The sequence below is a fragment of the Aspergillus pseudotamarii genome (genome assembly GCF_009193445.1).
Source record: "Aspergillus pseudotamarii strain CBS 117625 unplaced genomic scaffold BDV38scaffold_15, whole genome shotgun sequence".
NCBI classification, from domain to species: Eukaryota; Fungi; Ascomycota; class Eurotiomycetes; order Eurotiales; family Aspergillaceae; genus Aspergillus; species Aspergillus pseudotamarii.
This window is the reverse complement of record NW_022475029.1, coordinates 236628-255646: the sequence shown is the minus strand read 5'-3', so window position 1 is coordinate 255646 and position 19019 is coordinate 236628. Positions and strand designations below refer to the sequence as shown.

Genomic DNA, 19019 nt, shown 5'->3' with positions numbered 1-19019 from the left:
CGTCTTAATTAACGGTAGCAATGACAGATGGGAGTATTTAAGAACTTACTACCTCGCAGTTATTGCCATCTCAGTCACCGGCTCTGTTGGAACTGTCATCAACCAACTGGATACAACGCAAGATATCGTGTACTCGGCATTACTAGCGGATACTCTGTTGGTAGAAAAAAAGCCTGCCTAGAGAGGATAGTCGAATACAGAAGAACCTATGAGACTCAGGCCTTCTTCCTACAGTTGACATATTCCTCAACCTCTGGCGCTGAACCTAGTGAACGAAAGTAGGGTTCAGAGTTATTGAGTCTATTCATACGAGCGGGAGTCGTCGCAGAACTCGATTTCAGAGCATAAATCTCTAGAGATAACGAGCTGAACAATTTACTGGCGGACACAGCTCCCCTACTTGGAGATGCTGCGTCCCTGTAACCAGTTCAGTTGGAGCGACCCAGCCGACTACTAAGCAACATCCTGTATTCCAACAAATACATCTATCATAAACATCGCCAATATGAATTATTATAAGTCACTATAGGATGCCAGACTGAGACGCCGAACACGGCCTGTGTACAGCCTCTTGGTCGTCCGATGCTATAGGGTAGCTTAAGGCTTTCAGCTTAACGTCTATTGAAAGGAGGGCCGAATTTGTCTTTCTAAAAGACAAGCTGGATGCTTTGTTGGATCACGAACTTTTTCAATGGGATTATGAAAATATTGCACGAGAGAAGGATTTGGTATTGGACATCTGAACAGTCAAAGCCTGACATATGTCTGGTGAATGAATATGGCCATAGGCGAGGTCTTGTTACTCAGTATACCACATTCTCAGGCATCATTTTTCGTGGGTATGATGAATCTGCCATCTGCCATGTGGAATAGACAAGCATCAAAGCCGCTTGAGATAGCCTCCACGAAGGTTGTTTGCATTTTGACTAGGCCCTTAAACGCTGTACATACTAGGAAGTATCGTAATGGCAAAATTCAAGGTGTGAGAAACAAGACTGAATTGACCGGTTACATTCTGCATTGTTGCAGTTTCCTGGCTATGACTCTCTAAGCATGAGCGAGAGGGAGATTACATCTACATACCTCAACAGAGCGACATAGTAACTTGAAAAGGCTAGTATCTAATATCCATGCCCCATTCATTATCAGTTACAGGCAACATCCCCATCTCTAGACGTATTCAGTTTTATAACACATAGCACATAGCAACCCACCTCAAACCTATCAGCCTCAACCCACTCATCCATACATTACCTACCCCCTTCAGACCCCCCTCAAGATCAAAAAACAAGAGGATATAAAAGCAAGAAAACAAATCAATCACACTCCTCCCCCTTAGCAACAGCTCTCCACCCCCTCCACCGCTCATACTTAACACAAACCCCCCACCCATCCCGAATCTCCCCAATCAGCTCCTCAGAATCACAATCCCCATCTGCATACATACAGAGATCAAACTGTGGCTCAGACGGACTCTTCCACGAGACCGTATCCACAATACTCAGATTCAGACCCCGAACGGTCGTCAAATCCACACATGATCGCTCCGATACGCCCTGCGCATGGTAGACGCTGACGTCGAAGTTGGAGCCGCTGGGTTGGCAGCCTGGTTTGAGGAGACGGAGGTCCCACTTTATTTTATTTTTGGTCAAGGTTATATGTTAGTTTCATGAATGGCACTTTGGAGATTGGGATTATGGTTGGGACTGGGGGGAGGGGAGTTACGTTTCGGGGTCTCAGGGTGTCGGCTGTTGTTGCTGTTCCTAGGGTTCCTAGGGTTGCTAGGAGGGTGAGGGTTCGTACTAGGTGCATGTTTTGGTAATTTTGGTTCAGGGTGTGGAGTTTGGAGGGGGTTGGGTGGAATTGAAGATCTAGAACAAGGTGGCTATGGGTTGGAACTTATTTATAGGTGGAAACGAGGTTGCTCTTTTCTTTTCCTTTTTTTTTTTTTTTAATCCACCTGACTCGAAGCTGAGTTCTGGATTGCCAGGAACCCGAACTCACTAATGCGGGCACCCGAAACACGGCAAATGGCAAAACTCCGGGGCACTTCGACCGGGCCGGCCATTGGCTCGGGGGTTGTGATGAACTTTTAGTAGGAAACTGAGGATACATGGCTGATGCAACCCTCATTTCTTGGTCTGCAGGGATCTTGGTCCACAATAGTCTGCATTTGGACGGTTCTATTAATACATCGAACGTGCAAGTGTTTTGCAAATAATACAGTCCGTGTCCATCTATAGTAAACCCCGGTCCCGTTTATCGCTTTTCTCTATTTTTACCGTCTATTGCCTGCCGTTCGGGGATAACCGCCACGCCCGCAGGGGAAGTCCCTGCAGCTTCAGCACGGCGGGTCGGATAAACATGAAAAAGGTGACGGTGCCAATCAGCACACATAAAATGTTCGTCGTATAATACCCATCCCGGAGGGTGTGACAGGAGCCGCCGCCATTTGTGCAACGGTTCTTATCCGGTTCCAAGGCGCAGGAGAAAGGCGAGGTGACCAGTTCACCCTTCAACTGGTCCGCCGCGGGAGGAACGCTGGGAGGGGTGCACGTCGCCTCGGTGAACATGTCCACCAGCTTCAGGATGAAGTAACGTGGGAATGTGCCACCCAGGTTGGAGACACTGCGCGAGTCAGTTTACAGTTACAGCAGTTTTAAATTGTGCAAAGGGGCAAGAAAAGGAAGAGGTAAAAAAAAAAAAAAAAAAAAAAAAAAAAAAAAAAAAGACTCACGTTGCCAGCAGCGTCATGTAAGTTCCTCCAATCGCTGGATCGGAGATGCGTGCATGGAACGCAGACACAGCGACGAACATGACCGTGTTCATAAACGTTGACAACACGTGCTCCCCAATCACCGTCAGCATATACCAAAACGGCACTTCGGATCCCGACGGGTAAATCATAACAGTGAACTGCGCCAGAACAGCCGCCGCCAGTCGTCCCATAAACGCCCAACACCATAGGCGCATGGGAGTATACTCGGTTGACCATTTACCAGCATAGTAGCCCAAGCCAATCTCGAATGGAAAGTCAATCAGCACGACCAATGCCATATTGTCCTGCCCGAAGCCCTTATCCAATAACTTCAAACTGGTTACGCCGTCGTTGGCCTGGAATCCAATCTTGGCGATCAAGTGCACCAAGATGATCGTCTGAACATTCTTGAGTTTGAGCACGCTCCACATGCTCTTATACACATCCGAGATACTATCCCGATCATGGGTTTTGTCTTCCTTCTTCATAACAGCCAAACATATTGTCACAACCAGGTACGCCCAGCCCCAGAACGTCAGATACGTTCCCAAGGAGAGCAGGCCGCCCTCTCCGGGAGCGGACCGGAACCAGCGATTGGCGAAATCCTGCGAGTTAAATGCAAGGAATACCGTGTACGACAAGAAATGGCCCGCGGTCAAGCCGACCGTCTGTGCGGTCGAGGCATAGGAGATGTTTGGCGGGGACATGAGCGTAATGGCCCAACCGTCCACCGCAATGTCCTGCGTGGCGCAGAAAAGTACCAGCAGGAACCACCAGTATGTAAAGTTCCAGACCCCAGCGCCGCCGTTAGCGCCCGCCTGCACCATCATATCACCAATGCGCCCGCCCAAATAAATCATGGCCAATCCGGCAATCACCTGGACCGGGGTGATCCAGCTCTTGCGGCGACCAAACCTTCGACTCCAGACCGCGTCCACAATGGGGCTCCAGAGTAGTTTGAGCGAATAGGGGTATGACGCGAGGGAGAAGACACCGATCTGGCCGTAGGACAAGTAGGGCTTGAGGAGGAACGGGACCGATCCCGAGGCTAACCCCATGGGCACTCCCTGGAGGAAATATAATACACACAATAGCAAGAAGTTTCTTTTATCGCTTGGCGGGAGGTTCGAGAAACTCGTCGTGGTTAATCCCGGTGTTTGCGGGGTGACCGGGGGGTCGTGGTCTAGGGAAAAGCTGGGGCGGGACATGATGCGGGAGGCTCGTACGGACGACGTCGATTCGATAGAGGTGTCCCTCTTGCGCATTTCAATGTTGGAATTCATTCCGTCTCTCGCATGGCCGTTCTGGCCGGTCGCGACTCTCAGGGTCGGCTTGGAGCGACGTTTGGACACTGTACGGTCCTTGCGCTTCATCGGTAGTTCCGTTTGCAACGGGACAGTATGAAATCGCGGTCGCGCGTCGTTTGTTGGAAATCAGAGAGAGGCTGAAGAATAAAATATCAAAGATTTTATGGAGCGTCAGATACGGGTTCGTGGGTGGCCCCTGGTCAATTCGGCATACTAATCGATCGATCGCTTAGCGTAAACTCTTCGGGTTGGTCGGTCCCAGGATGACGTGGGGAGGTGACAGGAAAGACAGAATTGAAGAAGAAGAAAAAGAGGAGCAGAGATACAGGGTCAAATGAGAGTATGGAGTGAATTTGTAATTGAAAAGGACCCAAGGGATAGGAGTTCGACCGGCGTAGTTCCTCCGATACCCGTGGAGGCGAAGTAAAGTAACTAAAAGCAAAGGAAAGTCAAAGGTGTCCTCAACGATCACTCGTTTTCAGGGTCACTCATTCATTAACCATTTATGGAAAGTCTGGTTTCCCCGGCTGACCCACTCGATCTGCAGGCTCCCATTGGCCCGAGCTTTTCTGCAGAAAGGGACATCGGCACTGACACCTCAGTCACCCAACGATCTAATCGCTACCTTACACTTTACACGTTCTATGGTGATTGTCTTCATATTTATTATGTGTATGCTCATAGTGTAGTTGATTGACCTTTCTCTCGGCCAGTCCTCAACAAGAGATTCGTCACCATTTCATGCCCATTCACCACAGCCTGAAACAATGGTGTCCGGCCCAGGACGTCCTTGGAGTCGACATCCACTTGTCCACTTTCAAGCAGCAGCTTGACCACTGCCGCATGACCATTTCTTGCCGCCCAGGCGAGTGGCGATGAGCCTTCGTGGTCTCTCGAGTCCATGTTAACCTGTTTGGTTTCTAGCAATAGCCGTACCACTGTCTCGTGCCCATTCTCTGCAGCCCAGGAGAGTGGTGTTCGGCCAGAACCGTCTTTAGTGTCCACATCAGCCTCTCCAGTGTCAACCAACCGTTTGACTAAGAAGTCATGTCCATTTTCTGCAGCTCGAGATAGTGGCGTTCGGCCAGCATCAGAATCTTTTGCATTCACTTCAGCCTGTCCAGTTTCTAGTAACAAGCTGACCACCGTCTCATGTCCAAACTCCGCAGCCCAACCAAGTGCTGTCGACCCGGTGACATCTTTGAAGTTTACATCGGCTTTGCCGGTGTCAAGGAGGACCTTCACGACCTCCACATCCCCTGATTGTGCGGCCAATATTAGTGGGGTTAGAAACAGATTATCGCTTGAATTCACATCAACTAGCCCGGATTCGAGTAACAGTTTTACCACACCGGCATGTCCATTATCTGCAGCCCAGCCTAGCGGGTCCCGACCCAGCTCGTAATCTATGGCGTTTAGGTCAACCTGTCCGGTTTCAAGTAACAGGTGGACCACCTCCTCGTGCCCGTTCATCGCGGCGATGGATAATGCAGTTAAGCCTGCATGATCGCATGCGTCCGGGAGAGCGCCCTCTCGGATGCTAATCCGTGCAGTATCTTCCACTCCGTGCGTTGCAGCCCACACCAGCGCTGAGCTGTCTGAGTTCCATGCATCAAACCGATACAAGTATGGGTTGATGACAGCGTGAAACACACGGTTGACTTGAGATAGAGCATTGATATCCTCCTCCATCTCAAGAAACTCGGCGACGGACAACAGAAGCTCACACGGCAAGCGCAGCAGCGACATTGGTGGTTGTGTTAGAGACTTAAGGGTAGGAAGCGGAAGCGATGGTGGTACGGGCGTTCTAGGATACACGGTGGGCGACATCCAAACTCGATACTAGCTTCAAGAGGGGCAGGGACTGACGAGGGGATGCCAAGGTTGCTCGATCTCGATATGACCGGTCTCAATGCTTTCTCAAAGTTGGCCAACCCTTTTTGAAATATTGGCAGGAAAGCACCGTGACCACCCGCTTAATGCCCTGCTTCTTATACCCCTCGTCTGTCTTCCGTTGTTTCTAACTACTACCTTGCGAACTCACTAATATACGGACTAATAAGTTACTGAATCGATTGACTAACGTACCGTGACCTCAATGAGGAGATGGTCGAATCCAACCTTCATCACCGCTTCGAACGGGCCAGAACTCGCTCTGATTGGTCAACGGGGGCTATAAAGTCGGTATGCCGTCGTTGGTTCATCGTCTTAGACACGCAATACTAAAAGCGGAGACTGAGACGCCGTCGATTCTTCTTTTGAACTAGTTTCATGGGTCCGGTCTGGTGCCGAGGCAAGGATGAAGCATGAGGCCTTACCTACTAGGGTAATTTAGTTGTTTCTTCACTAGCATTCACGGATCCTTCCATGGTCATGGTAGAGGAATTACGGAGTATTCCACGTCTACATTTCCTAGTAATTCCTCCTTTAGCAGTAAAGCCTTTTGATATACCGTGAGATAATTAATCACTACGCCTATACTTGCCAAATCCATGGGGAAAGCCCAATCCCCACCATCATATTCTTTATCATATAACCTCCACTTCTATTTCAGTTCCCTTCTAGAACTTCACACTTACTGTTGGACAATAACACAAGCAAGGAAGGCTCGATTGCTTGCCAGAAGGTTTAAAGAACTATGGAGAGAAGGACAGTTTATACCTGCAAAGTGATCACATGATTGAGAAGCGCCCATGTCCAATCCCTTCTGAACGGGTTCGATTGTCGCCCACAATCTCCTCCCGTACGCCCGCAACTTCCCACCAGACAATGTAAGAAAGTGTCGCTTGAAGATGTTGATCCTTGAGAAATCCTTTTCAGGGGAATGTATGCTTTTCTCCTCCGATGATTCGGTCGTATTTCATGTTGTCGTCGGGGACCAGGCCTGTGTTATGGAGGTGAGAAGTTGAATGGCTATATTCAACATTCTACACACTTACTCTACAGTATCGGGGACAGGGTCGTTTGGATCGTCTTTGATCGCGCGGTAGCTTAGGACAAGGACGAATCAAACCCACTGGCAGAGAAAGAAGCGGCAATGGTAACTGAATTCAGGGATTGTCTTGTAAGTGTGTGCTTAGTGTAGCCGTTTTTCAGGAACTGATCGTGTACTACAGCAGGCTGGCCTTCTGAATGGGAAGCTTCCACGGAGCATACCTCTTAATTCTACATGACTAGCTGATCCACTCGACGTCTATAATCACGATCCGTGGTCACCAGGGGCACCAGTGAATCTCGTCCGAAATCTGTCTGCATTCAACATCTAATTAACTGAATTTCTCCCATGTCGGCATTGACGTGCGTTACATTCTCCGAGTTTGTGGGATCGATATGGGCAGTATACTCTAGACTTTTGGGATTTCATCTTAATGGCCATACTAACAAGGAAGTTTGGCTGATACTTTGTTAAATCTAGTGAGGCATCTAGACTTTGACAGTCGTTCTAGGTATTTTCTTCATCAGCGTGGGCAAATCAATGCGAAGATCCATTTTAAATATATTCAGCAAACCCAACTCAGACTTCGCACGGCTCACCAGAAAGCATACTCTCTGCCATATGATACGCTTCTACCTTCTTTTCTTTCTTTTTGAATTTCTCTAAAAGAATGTTGCTTGGCCCCCAAAATAGTATACTCATCCACCCCTCTCTCATCACAAGGACCCGCGGTCCGCGGAAGCCTCTACTCCACCCCAGCCAAGACGCAAAGAATGGTCCAAGGCCACTCTAGAAGCGTTAAACACATTAGAGTGTCTTAGCGCCAGGAACCTCCCTTTAGCGGCTTGTCCAGGCAACCCCCATAAAATGGCATTGTCGACTTCCGCCGACTCCCTCAATTTGCAGCCTAATTTACAACCCTAAGCATCGAGTAAAGCCGGGAAGGTCGAAAATGCCACCCACATTACCAGACAAAACGGATCACTCACGATGGCGACTATTGAACGAGGACGGCCGACACACATGGCACTACCTGGAAGATGACGAGTCTGCGCGAAAATGGCCCCAGACGTTAGCCGATAAATACTATCTTGGACTACCACTGGTATGTATCTACCTAGTTACCATATACTCAGTAGTATTCAACTAACGCACCACAGAACCTGCCCGATCTCCCACAGCCAAAGTCCCCCTTAGAAACAGTCCAGAATGGTCTTGCATTCTTCTCTAAGCTGCAACTCTCCGCTGGAAACTGGGGCTGTGAGTACGGTGGCCCGATGTTCCTGATCCCCTGCATCGTCTTCGCCTGGACCGCAACGGCAACACCGATTCCCTGGTCCTATGCAACGGAGATCAAAAATTATCTCTTTGCGCGGGCCAACCCAATCGACGGGGGCTGGGGCCTGCACACTGAGGGCGAAAGTACCGTGTTTGGCACGAGCCTAAACTACACCGTCCTCCGCCTGCTCGGCGTCCCCGCCGACCACGAGGTAATGATTAAGGCCCGCACCCTGCTGCACAAGCACGGCGGCGCCATGTACGCACCCCACTGGGCCAAGTTTTGGCTGGCGCTACTCGGCATCGCGGACTGGGATATCGTCAACCCTATCCCGCCTGAGACGTGGCTATTGCCGGACTGGGTACCTGTCGCACCGTGGCGGTGGTGGATACATATGCGGCAGGTGTTTCTGCCAATGTCATTCATTTGGTCGAGACGGTGGACTATGCCTGAGACGGAGGTGGTCCGGTCATTACGAGACGAGTTGTTTACTCAGGATTGGGGGAGTATTGATTGGAAGGGGAATCGAAACTCCATTGCCGAGATTGACAACTATCATCCGAAGACATGGGTACTCGGTTCTGTGAACTGGTGGTTGAGCGAGGTTTGGATGCCCTTTTTGAGGCCGCGGTTTGTGGCTACCTGGGCTGAGGAGTGGGTGAGTAAGCTGGTGGATATGGAGGATGAAAACTCAGATTACGCTGATTTGGCATCTGTGAATGGGCCGTTGAATATGGTGGTTTGTTTCATAAGAGATGGGGGTGATGCGTACTCCGTCAGGAGACATCGGGAGCGGTTGGAGGACTTCCTATGGGTCAATAAGGAAGGGATGCTAGTCAATGGGACGAATGGGGTGCAGTGTTGGGATACGGCGTTTCTGGTGCAAGCTGTTCAAGCCGCTGGTTTGGCGGAGAGTGAGGAGTGGAGGCCTATGTTGATGCGGGCGTTGGAGTTCCTGGACCGCCAGCAGATGAGGGAGAATTGTCAGGATCAGGACGTTTGTTATCGCCATCCGCGGAAGGGGGCTTGGGGGTTCAGCAATAAGGATCAAGGGTATGCTGTGTGCGATTGTATCTCGGAAGCCTTGAAGTCAGTGATTCTTCTTCAGAAGACCCCGGGATACCCGCAGCTGCTTGAGGATCGGAGGATCTTTGATGCGGTTGACACGTTACTCACTTATCAGAACCCCTCTGGTGGGTGTTCATCTTATGAGCAGACTAGAGGTGGCGAGTACCTGGAAGTTTTCAATGCTGCGGAGGTATTTGGACGGATCATGGTCGAATATGATTATCCAGAGTGCACGACTGCCGTGGTCACGGCATTGACATTGTTCAAGAAGCACTGGCCGGATTACCGATCGAAGGAAATCGAGGTCTTCACCCAACGCGCGCTGCGATATATTAAAAAAGCACAGTTCCCTGACGGAAGTTGGTACGGAAGCTGGGCTGTCTGCTTCACGTATGGCACAATGTTCGCCCTGGAAAGTCTGGCATCAGTGGGAGAAACATATAAAAATAGCGAGTACGTGAAGAAGGCATGCCACTTTCTACTATCTAAGCAGAGAGAGGACGGTGGATGGTCTGAAAGTTGTGAGGTAAGTCACCTCCTTCAAATTATTACCGGCGCTGTGCTAACAAGATTATAGGGCTGCCGACAAATCAAATACATCGAGCATCCAAGCGGCTCTCAAGTCGTGCAAACGGCATATGCGGTCATCGGTTTACTCTCGGCTGAGTATCCTGACATGAAACCTATAGAGAAAGCTGTACGACTGATAATGGCGAGACAACAGCCCAATGGTGAGTGGCTGCAGGAGGCCATTGAGGGCATGTTTAATAAGACATGTGCCATCTCCTATCCTAATTACAAGTTTACATTTACAATGCTGGCGTTGGGGAAGTTTGCTCAGATGTATCCTGACCACAGACTTGATTGATTCTTATAACTATGTTATACTAATTTTGTGCTCTTCTTGCACCTTTTACACTGCCATGAGTCACTATATCCTTTCCACATGTTCTACATTTCTATTAACACTCACTTCGCCTAGAGATAGTGTATAGCATAATATGTATATACCACATGAATATCAGACGAACGAGAAGACCGACTTTGTCTAAACTCATTCCGGAAATTACTCTAACAAACTCTACATCCCTCAAGAATTGCCACATCATCTTTACAAACATCATTCCAGAAAAACCAGGATATCACAAACCCCAGCCTACTTCCCATCCAAGACACAACCCTCACCAACAACACCAGCACCAGCACCAACCCACCCTAACTACCAAGTCAAGTAACAATCCAGAACAACCCATACCCAAGCTCCCAGCCCGCCGCTGATCTACATGTGAAACAACCCAACCGGAAGTATCTGCCGCTGACATCATACGCATCCCCAAGATCCTTGGATCCATCATCTCGAGATACCATGGTCAGGCAGCATGATGGTATCAGCGGCGGCGTCTTACTTTTATTTCTAGCTTAAAGTAAACTCTCTTCATTAAGCTATGGATATGACGCTGTAGGGCGTGTTCTAGACTCCCTAGTGATATCATAAGGTAAAGTTAGGAAGCATTATTGTTGGTTTTCTGGATTGGGTGGTTTGCGGCCATATACTACTACCCTATGCTTCGTTAGTAGGGGGCTTTTTTGTCATGGGTTCGGGTGGTTAGGGCAGTCGTAGAATAGGGTAGGAGATTGGGTTAAGGAAGGGAAAGGGAAGGATAGTATATACGTACTTCTCCTGATAAGCATGAATACTCGGATCCCGTAGTCCCTGGCGCATGCGCGCGAGGTATACCTCTACTTCCTGACGAGTCCACTATATGCATCATATTAGCAACATGTTAGATCCTAATGTTGACCCCCACCTCGCAACAACAATAAAAACTACATATAACAGACACAAAGCACGCCAGCAGAAAATAAAACAAAAGAAACGAACTTACATTCAAAAAGTTCGTCAAAAGCATCATACTCCACCCCTCAATCCCCATCTCCCACTGCAACCGATTATATTTACCCAGTACTTTTAGCCGGGGATCCTTCGCCCACGGCCCGACTGGACACTTGAAGCGGTGTTCCTGTACATCTACAAACCCGGCATTGATCATTTTCTCTTTCGCTTCGTCCACGATGCGTAACGTTTTCCCGAATGCGTCGCCTGCTTGGAGTGAGACTCTACCCCATTCTTCGAAGATGGTGTTATTTGTGCTGCCGTCATCGGATTTCGGGACTACCGAGACTTCGACTTGTTCTAGGTAGCTGTTTGGTTTTAGGTGTCTGTTTTTTTGGGGTGGTTTTGGGTTAGTTAGGTAGGTAGGGTCACTGGGGTGAGTGTGGAAAATACAGCGGAGGAGGAAAGGAGGGAGGAAAGGGGCGTACTTGAGGGCTTCTTTGTAGAATTTATCCCAGTCTGCTACACACCCGTACAGACCGCGGACGTGGATGAAGTCGAAGCTGTCTTTGCCGTAGACCCAGTCGTCGCAGCAGTCGTCGACTTCAAAATGGAGGTTTGGTGGGATCCAGGTTGGTTGGATGGGGGAAAGATCTGTTCCGATTACTCTTGTCGTAGGATGAGCGTCTGCAAAGTCACTGTAGTAGTCGTTAATACGGTTTTGGATGAGTGTGGAGGTGGGACGGACATAGCCCATATGCCGGTTCCTGTACCGATGTCGAGGACTTGCTGGGTTTGGGTGAGTTAGTTGGTTGGAGTTGGATAAGGAAGTGATTTTGGATTATGAAGTGTGGTGCGCTTACTTCGACGTCCTCTGGGATCGGTGCGAGATAAAGATTTCCGTTTAGGAGGAGGTTGAAGACGTGGTGGCTGGGTTTGCTTAGTTGGTTGGTGTGGATTGGAGATGGGCTGTTTACCCTATATCTAGTTGTTCCATAGCTTTTTCGTCGTTGGGGCCCCTTGATGAGAGCAGTTAATAAAGCTTAGTATGGCGTGGAAGGTAGCTCTGTACCAATATGATCCTGCATGGTAGGCATGGTAGCGTCGCCCATTATCATAGTGATAGTTCATGATACTGCTGCGTAGCGAAGTATAATCTCTTGAAGATAGACATTGTCAGCTTTCCAATTTCCTAGAGACAGCCCAGGAAAACAGATAGTAGGAAAAGTACTGAATGGAACAACTCACGACTGCGCACTCTCCCCATACCCCGACTCAGCATCCTGCCGAATATCCAAATGATCAGTCAAAATTAACCCATGAAGATAGAGGCAACTACCGACAAAACATACAGTATCAACCTCCACAACATTAAGATCAGTATGCCGCGACATCACAAAAACCGTCAGCAAGCGCACAGTTTCGGAAGACGTCCGCACCACCCCCTTCACCGACGGGACCCCAGATATTAATATCTAGTGGTTCCGGACAAACACCCATGTCAGTACTCTTTCGTCTCGTCACGTAATCTACTATAGCATTGCATTATTGGTCGGACTCTGCGCCGTTAGACATGGGGGCCATGCATGGAGGAGCTAGTCCTGCATAGTCTCGGAAGCCCTAACGGTCGACTCCACTGAGCATCACTAACGTTCCGACGCTAGTCTCCTGCGTCATTGTCAAACGAGACTTTCTAGTGTCGGGCGGGATTGATGTATTCGTATTACATGGCGCTTTTGATGTAAAATTGTTTGCATGATGTGGCTTTCTGGGACTTGATTGTTTGGGGAGATGGCTTTGGGCTTGTGTTGCACAGGATGAGCCGGCGTTTATCGGGTGAGAGCCCCGGGGGTGCGAAGTTTCTTTACGGCGATAAACCGAAGGATAGTTGTATAGCATTGGCTCTGTCCCTCGGGAGCTTGTGAGTATGTCATGCCATTGCCCAGTCCTGCGTGTCTCACGCTGCGATATTATTACTGGTATAGGTATCTCGACATGGGACGATGTTGCCGTTCCTTAACAGCAATTATGTTTGATTCTCGGTCCACCTGATTTGTATTGCTTGAATGGCCATAGGCGGTACTATATCAACGGGATGAGTCCAATTTCCCACAGAGATCCTATAGTATGTCGTGATATCGTGTCCATTAACCACCACCGTCTTTGTATACAAATAGCATCACGTGATCTTAGCAAAATAAACAAACACACCAACCTAAGGCAGCGTTTCCCCATCCCATAACAATGTCGCAACTCTCCGCATTCCCAACTTAATCTCTTGCCCGCAAGACTAGTATCCAAAATGGACACTACAGAACCCCCAAAAAACATGGAGGAGGAGCTGGACTCCGAAATAGCCAATATCCGCGCCGAAAGTACGACTCCACCCCCTAAGCACCGTCGCAAAACTAACGCTCGTGAAAACAGTCCGCAATCTACAACGCAAGCGCCGTTTCTTAGCCTCCAGTCTACTCTCTTCGGATAGCTTCCAGAAACGTCTCCGAGAATATCAATCTTCAAGACCTTCTTCACCCTTAGACGCAGAAGTGTCCCCGTTGGTCCGCGCGGCAGGTAAACACGCCGAAGTGAACCACCACCGAGTCGCATTCTCAGCGACGACCTTCCCGTTCAAAGACCCGTCCCCGAATAGTGAGAATCTGAATTTACTAGGTGTGCGGATTGACGTCTGCACGAGTAATGGTCGCTTTACGAAACCGTATTATGTTTTGTTGAAACGAGTGCGCGGGGAGGAGAAGAGGTTGCGAGTCCATCGGCATACCATTCCGGCATTCATCTCGGTGGAGAAGCTCGAACGAGCGTTTTTGCCTGTACCTGTCGCCCGTGAGGAGGAAGCGGAGGAGAACTTGAAGTCGTGGAAGAGGAATGCAAATAGGCAGGACTTGCCGAGGTTCGTTCGGGAATTGAGACGGCAATTAGCTGCGTGGCATTTGAGGATGGATGCTGTGAATTATCTAAGAGGCAAACTCGGTGTCCAGCGGCGTGGTATTGAAGCTTATAACGACGATGATGACGGCGTTTGGGTGCGAGATATTTTAGCAAATAACCAGGAGGAAATCCGGCTGGAGACGAATGACCTCGGCATTGTATCTCTTTCTCCCACCGCGCTCGATGCGACTTATGTTCGGCTTGAATGGGAGGATGGACGGGTGGGACGATTCAAAATTTCCGATAATGGGGCCGTGGAGCGTGCGGTAGTCATCGGCGATGATGGACGAGACAAGTTGCTCGAAGCTGTTTTGACCGGCGGGAATGGTCGAGTAGAGGCGGTGTTGGACAGATTGAAGCAGCATTTGGTTCCCAAAGGATAAGCTTGGGCTGGTCCCAATCTGAATCTAAGAGCAAGCATATACCCAAGGTGTTCGTGAATAAATCAAGTTAAACCTCTCTGAAACCATAAATACATGTTCGTACATTCCAATGTTGAGTGCAAGAAACTTCTATATAGTGAAAGAGGAGCAAATCTATGTAGCGGAGAAAATTATATCATGCAGGAAGAAGAGAAGTAGTATGCACAAGAAACCAAAAAGCCGCCAAAGTGTATAAATGATGCCCCATCCAAAAAGCAAACGCACCGAATGCAGCAAAGAAATGTCGTAAAATTACAAAAAGTAAATGTCAGGAATAGCCGAAGTATAAAACATTAAGCTAAATTAGGGTGATATGTCACTGTATATGCAAAGGGTGAGAACCAGAAGGAGAGGAAAAGGGAAAGGGTATCACTGGGACATCGCATCATAAATTATAGTAGCGGTTCACCTCTCTTCCGGTGCACCAGTTCCTCATCACCGCTTGCACTGGTTGGGTTCCCTTCCGAAACGGAAATCGCCGAGTCGCGCGTCTCATAGCGAGAGTCGGAGAACGACAAAGGGGGTAGAGGCCCATAGGGTTGATCATATTGCACTTCGAGCTTCTTCCGCAGAATTGCTTCTTCCAGGTTCCATCGATGGCGTAGTCTTGTCTTCTTGGCTTCAAAGATTTGCAAAGCCGATGCCTCCTCCAGCTGGTGGTCTCGTTGGAGGTTGGCAAACTCCAGCGCGTGCTTGTCGATCAAATCGTCCAATTCTTTCTCCATACGGGCTATAACTTCCTGGAGCTTGAGTTCTTGGCGGTCCCTTAGTACTTTGATTTTGGCTTCGTGAAGTCGGTCCATCGATTCATGGTCGTGATATTCCTGAGCCAGTTGAGCCTTGTGTTGCGGGGTATACTTTCGAGTAGGCGGCGGTGATATCTCGGATCCTGACGCCGATCCGGGGGAAGGTGGAGGGCTTGCATTGCTGAAGTAGCCCTCCATATACTTGATTCGAGTACGGGAATTCATCTTCGCTCGCTCAAATTCGCGAACTTGATCCATTTCCACGGCGAGTTGTCGTTCCTCCATACGGCTCGCATCGGCGATATTCTAGCCAAAAATTGTCAATACCTAGAGATCATATACATTGACAAAAGACAGTTACCTTTTCGCGCTTTTCTTCTTCTGACCATTTATTTGCTGCGAGCCGGTCGGCAACAATCGTTTGGTGGTTGCGTCGGAGTTCAGTAATGAAAGTGTCCTGAAAGGTCATGTGCCGGTTCTTCTCCATCTTTTGGGACTCGCGCATCTGCCTGAGGTCTGCATTCTCAAGGCTCCGCCGAACACTCTCATTGTCAAACACCGGTATCTCCAGCCTCAAGACTGGGCTCTCTTCATCCGCACTATCGTGGCCCCGTGGTTCATTGACTTTGGATTCCACATAGTATCTGTCAACCCCTCCCTCACCTTTCGCAACGGTGATCTGCGCAGCCGGAGGGAGTAAGACAGCGGAGGGTGAACGCCGTTTCCGGAAATGAATCTTGTCAATTGCGGACTTCAAGGTTGATTTCCGCCTCTCTTTCTTTTCACTCGAAGCCACACTCAAGAAAGAGCTTCGATGGCCGGGGGTTCGCAATGCGATGCCATCTGTGCCGTGTGCTAGTTTCCCCTCGCTCGAACTATAAGAGGTTGGGCGCGTTGAAAGCGAAGCGATCGAGCGAGTACTACCGCACTTGGCATGGTCGGATAGGTTAAACTCGGAAAATGACGATGCGATCTGATCAAGGGGGGGGATCTCGTTAGATGGGGTGACTTCACAGACGGAATTGCGATCAGTTGAAGAGCCCGCTGATGACAGGATCGGAGAGGAAAGATCGACCATGCCTGAGGCAATCGACGCGGCCAGCGATGCCACAATTTCAACCTCTGGAACTTTTAATCCCAACTGACGCGCTTCTTCTACTAGTGTTTGTTCTTGCGATCTCTCATCGTCCTCGGAGGAGACAAGGAGAACCTCGTTGCGGTATTTGTTCTCGTCGAACCCGACGGGTTTGCTGGACTGCATCATGCGATTGGAGGGATTTGATCCGCAGAAAACATACGGTGCAGATGAGTCAAAGACCAGGTATCTTAAAGAACAAACAAGACAAGACAACAATAGGTATTTCACAGATGTGTGCTTATACAAAAAGCCAACAGGCTCGTCCACAGCACTCGACGCACAGTGGACGAGATGGAGGCGCTCCAGGGCGGCATCCGACTAGCGGAGTGTGAACTAAGAAGGAACAAGTTGAATACGAAGGACGGACCGGGGGGGAAAGGAGGGAAAGGGAAGGAGGGTGAGTGGAGGGAAAGGAACTAAGAAGATTGACTGATTTAATTAATCGTATTAATTAATTCCTTTTTTTTAAGGAGACAGCAGGTTAGGTCTGTGATATCTCTCTTTCTCTTGTTGCGGTCCCACGAGTGACCCGCCTGACCGAATCATTAACTAATCTGACGACACAGATGATTGTTATTGTTTATTCAGGAAATTTCCTTTTCCTTTTTTTTTTTTTATTATTTTCCATTCAGGCACAATCCGTTTCCCATTGTTAAGCAAGTTATGGTAACGTAGGTCAGTGGCTTCTCCACCCAAGGGAATCTGTGACCGCGGGTGAAACGCAACTGCCCCTCCAGGGGTACTACTACTTCGGGCAATTTAGGGCATAGGGCATTTTTGCCGGTCCGTTCCGCCCCCAAGAGACAACCATCCATGGTGTGGTTTCAGCCACTGCATCACCATCGCCTCCAAGTCAGGCACCGCTGCTTCAAGTTTCAACGGTTAATGAGGATTTTCTCTACTGGCCCACTGTTCTTCTCCAGTTTCAGGATCGTCACCGTCCCATCATCCTGGTTACTTATTCTTTATCTCGTGATTCGATGATGCGGTGGCCTAAGTTGACACCTCACCGTCTATCGTATGGAGTACCAGCTGGCGCCAATGCACGATTGTGGGTGGGCCAAATGATATGCAGTTAGACCATAATTGATTGATTCACCGCCAGTTACCCGATCCTAAACAAAAGAAGCGAAAGGCATAACTATGAAATTTTTATGAGTTATATAAGCTGATAATATGATGTCTCATCTCTCAAGAGGCGGACAACATTGCGATGGCCATAGCGTAGGCCTTGTCTTTCGCGTCTGCTGAAATGCTCCCTTCGGGGGCATTTTTGTCAAAGCCATGATTGCAGCCCTGCATCTGGTAAACACGAATCTCCCGCTCCGGTTCTTTTCCAATCTTAGCGGCAAGCGCCTCAGCTTCGCCTGCAAGGCTATCACAAGCTGCCGTCACCAATAGGATACGGTCGGGAAAGCGGTCAGCTTGGGCATATAAAGGCGAAATTCGAGGGTCTCTGGCATCGTAGGACGCAGGAATGTAACATCTATCAAAAACTCGGGCTAGCGCTACAGGCAGCGGCTTTCCTGCAGAATCCGGTGGAGTCTTCAAGCCTGGTTCCGTGTACAAGTCAACCGGGGGATAGAAAGCGAGCAATGATCGAAAGGTTCCTCGGGGGAAAACACTTGAGGAGAGTGCCAAAGCCAGATTACCCCCGGCGCTGAACCCCGAGATCGCCAGCCGGGATGTATTGAATTTCTCAGGCCGCTGGAGAACCCAGTTCACCGCATCCTCGGCATCATGGAGGGCTGCGGGGAAGGGATGCTCTGGTGCTAAACGATATTGTATATCTAGCACCGTGTACCCCGTCTCTCGGCTGACTTGCCGGCAGAATTCATCGTCGCTCCCGTGCATAGGAATAATGAATCCACTGCCATGGAAATTGATGAGAATGGGGGTTGGGTTCGGCGCCGATGCCGATCGGTAGACATGTGCTTTGATTGTTCGCGCTGCCTCCCGCGACTGAATATAGACGACGTCATTGGGGCTAGAAATAGGATGCTTGCCGCGACTAGCGAGAGCCCTGATTAACACGGCAAGGACTTTGTAATATAGATAGGTCAGAAAGAACATAGTGGAGTCTAGTCTCAGGTTTCGTAAATAATCGCGCGTTGGATTTCGGAAAGTCACAGCGACTCAGAACGTCTCAACTGCCGAACTTATATCGGCCATCCTGGCGTCAATGACTTCGGACGGTTGAGTGGCTCTTGGATGGAGACTAATAACTCACTAGTTTAGGATCGGTGGACCACCGCGTGGTAACTAAAAGTGGACGGTGTGTCCTTAGTCCAAATTACGAACCAAAGATTCCTACACAGTAGCGTATGAACCCCAAATGATGACGTCTTAGACAATCTACGAGATGTTCTCCTACACAGTACATTTTGTGTTGTGTTAAAGTGCTCTGGATATCTCTTAAGTATGGTTAGGTGTAGTACAGTACAAAATTATAGGGTTCAATCACATCAACATTGCTGGGGAGCGCTCCAATGGATCCATTATCATAACTAATTGCTATTTTCGGAATACTCACGTGGACAGGAGTTAATATCGTGGCAATACCCTCGGATACTACAAATGATGGCC

General features: G+C 49.1%; 7 protein-coding genes across 7 annotated transcripts; 2 read left to right on the top strand and 5 right to left on the bottom strand.

The window, feature by feature from the left end:
* Nucleotides 1–1007: 1007 nt before the first annotated feature.
* BDV38DRAFT_44966 (uncharacterized protein) lies at nucleotides 1008–1849 on the bottom strand. Its single transcript, XM_032063373.1, has 2 exons — nucleotides 1726–1849; nucleotides 1008–1631 (listed from the first exon to the last, which is right to left on the bottom strand). The coding sequence occupies exons 1-2, from the start codon at nucleotides 1810–1812 to the stop codon at nucleotides 1317–1319; spliced, it is 402 nt and encodes a 133-aa protein (XP_031915637.1). The 5' UTR covers nucleotides 1813–1849; the 3' UTR covers nucleotides 1008–1316.
* A 138-nt stretch (nucleotides 1850–1987) lies between these two features.
* Nucleotides 1988–4480, bottom strand: BDV38DRAFT_241767 (SD08430p). Its single transcript, XM_032054051.1, has 2 exons — nucleotides 2738–4480; nucleotides 1988–2628 (listed from the first exon to the last, which is right to left on the bottom strand). Exons 1-2 carry the CDS (start codon nucleotides 4129–4131, stop codon nucleotides 2286–2288), a joined length of 1737 nt encoding a protein of 578 aa, XP_031915636.1. The 5' UTR covers nucleotides 4132–4480; the 3' UTR covers nucleotides 1988–2285.
* Nucleotides 4481–7893: 3413 nt separating this feature from the next.
* Nucleotides 7894–10367, top strand: BDV38DRAFT_44935 (terpene cyclase/mutase family protein). The gene is made up of 3 exons (XM_032063372.1): nucleotides 7894–8105; nucleotides 8161–9873; nucleotides 9925–10367. Exons 1-3 carry the CDS (start codon nucleotides 7953–7955, stop codon nucleotides 10213–10215), a joined length of 2157 nt encoding a protein of 718 aa, XP_031915635.1. The 5' UTR covers nucleotides 7894–7952; the 3' UTR covers nucleotides 10216–10367.
* A 46-nt stretch (nucleotides 10368–10413) lies between these two features.
* BDV38DRAFT_241758 (class I SAM-dependent methyltransferase) lies at nucleotides 10414–13105 on the bottom strand. The gene is made up of 10 exons (XM_032054050.1): nucleotides 12534–13105; nucleotides 12430–12464; nucleotides 12254–12340; nucleotides 12159–12200; nucleotides 12045–12111; nucleotides 11930–11970; nucleotides 11670–11879; nucleotides 11234–11567; nucleotides 11020–11106; nucleotides 10414–10908 (listed from the first exon to the last, which is right to left on the bottom strand). The coding sequence occupies exons 1-10, from the start codon at nucleotides 12573–12575 to the stop codon at nucleotides 10837–10839; spliced, it is 1017 nt and encodes a 338-aa protein (XP_031915634.1). The 5' UTR covers nucleotides 12576–13105; the 3' UTR covers nucleotides 10414–10836.
* Nucleotides 13106–13282: 177 nt separating this feature from the next.
* Nucleotides 13283–14559, top strand: BDV38DRAFT_44869 (uncharacterized protein). The gene is made up of 2 exons (XM_032063370.1): nucleotides 13283–13556; nucleotides 13609–14559. Exons 1-2 carry the CDS (start codon nucleotides 13484–13486, stop codon nucleotides 14508–14510), a joined length of 975 nt encoding a protein of 324 aa, XP_031915633.1. The 5' UTR covers nucleotides 13283–13483; the 3' UTR covers nucleotides 14511–14559.
* A 1-nt stretch (nucleotide 14560) lies between these two features.
* On the bottom strand, nucleotides 14561–16736 carry BDV38DRAFT_44875 (uncharacterized protein). The gene is made up of 2 exons (XM_032063371.1): nucleotides 15657–16736; nucleotides 14561–15601 (listed from the first exon to the last, which is right to left on the bottom strand). Exons 1-2 carry the CDS (start codon nucleotides 16557–16559, stop codon nucleotides 14942–14944), a joined length of 1563 nt encoding a protein of 520 aa, XP_031915632.1. The 5' UTR covers nucleotides 16560–16736; the 3' UTR covers nucleotides 14561–14941.
* Nucleotides 16737–17269: 533 nt separating this feature from the next.
* On the bottom strand, nucleotides 17270–18894 carry BDV38DRAFT_241751 (putative esterase/lipase). Its single transcript, XM_032054049.1, has 2 exons — nucleotides 17539–18894; nucleotides 17270–17484 (listed from the first exon to the last, which is right to left on the bottom strand). The coding sequence occupies exon 1, from the start codon at nucleotides 18504–18506 to the stop codon at nucleotides 17625–17627; it is 882 nt and encodes a 293-aa protein (XP_031915631.1). The 5' UTR covers nucleotides 18507–18894; the 3' UTR covers nucleotides 17270–17484; nucleotides 17539–17624.
* Between the last annotated feature and the right edge of the window lie 125 nt (nucleotides 18895–19019).

Coding starts and splice junctions, on each gene's coding strand:
- BDV38DRAFT_44869 (XM_032063370.1), top strand. CDS start 13,484: ATGGACACTACAGAACCCCCAAAAAACATGGAGGAGGAGCTGGACTCC. Junction 13,557..13,608: donor AGCCAATATCCGCGCCGAAA/GTACGACTCCAC, acceptor TCGTGAAAACAG/TCCGCAATCTACAACGCAAG.
- BDV38DRAFT_241758 (XM_032054050.1), bottom strand. CDS start 12,575: ATGTCGCGGCATACTGATCTTAATGTTGTGGAGGTTGATACT. Junction 12,201..12,253: donor TACCATGCAGGATCATATTG/GTACAGAGCTAC, acceptor GCTCTCATCAAG/GGGCCCCAACGACGAAAAAG. Junction 10,909..11,019: donor ATGCTTATCAGGAGAAGTAC/GTATATACTATC, acceptor AACGAAGCATAG/GGTAGTAGTATATGGCCGCA.
- BDV38DRAFT_241767 (XM_032054051.1), bottom strand. CDS start 4,131: ATGAAGCGCAAGGACCGTACAGTGTCCAAACGTCGCTCCAAGCCGACC. Junction 2,629..2,737: donor TACATGACGCTGCTGGCAAC/GTGAGTCTTTTT, acceptor TGACTCGCGCAG/TGTCTCCAACCTGGGTGGCA.
- BDV38DRAFT_44966 (XM_032063373.1), bottom strand. CDS start 1,812: ATGCACCTAGTACGAACCCTCACCCTCCTAGCAACCCTAGGAACCCTA. Junction 1,632..1,725: donor ACACCCTGAGACCCCGAAAC/GTAACTCCCCTC, acceptor AATAAAATAAAG/TGGGACCTCCGTCTCCTCAA.
- BDV38DRAFT_44935 (XM_032063372.1), top strand. CDS start 7,953: ATGCCACCCACATTACCAGACAAAACGGATCACTCACGATGGCGACTA. Junction 8,106..8,160: donor ACTATCTTGGACTACCACTG/GTATGTATCTAC, acceptor AACGCACCACAG/AACCTGCCCGATCTCCCACA. Junction 9,874..9,924: donor GATGGTCTGAAAGTTGTGAG/GTAAGTCACCTC, acceptor ACAAGATTATAG/GGCTGCCGACAAATCAAATA.
- BDV38DRAFT_241751 (XM_032054049.1), bottom strand. CDS start 18,506: ATGTTCTTTCTGACCTATCTATATTACAAAGTCCTTGCCGTGTTAATC.
- BDV38DRAFT_44875 (XM_032063371.1), bottom strand. CDS start 16,559: ATGATGCAGTCCAGCAAACCCGTCGGGTTCGACGAGAACAAATACCGC. Junction 15,602..15,656: donor AAGAAGAAAAGCGCGAAAAG/GTAACTGTCTTT, acceptor ATTTTTGGCTAG/AATATCGCCGATGCGAGCCG.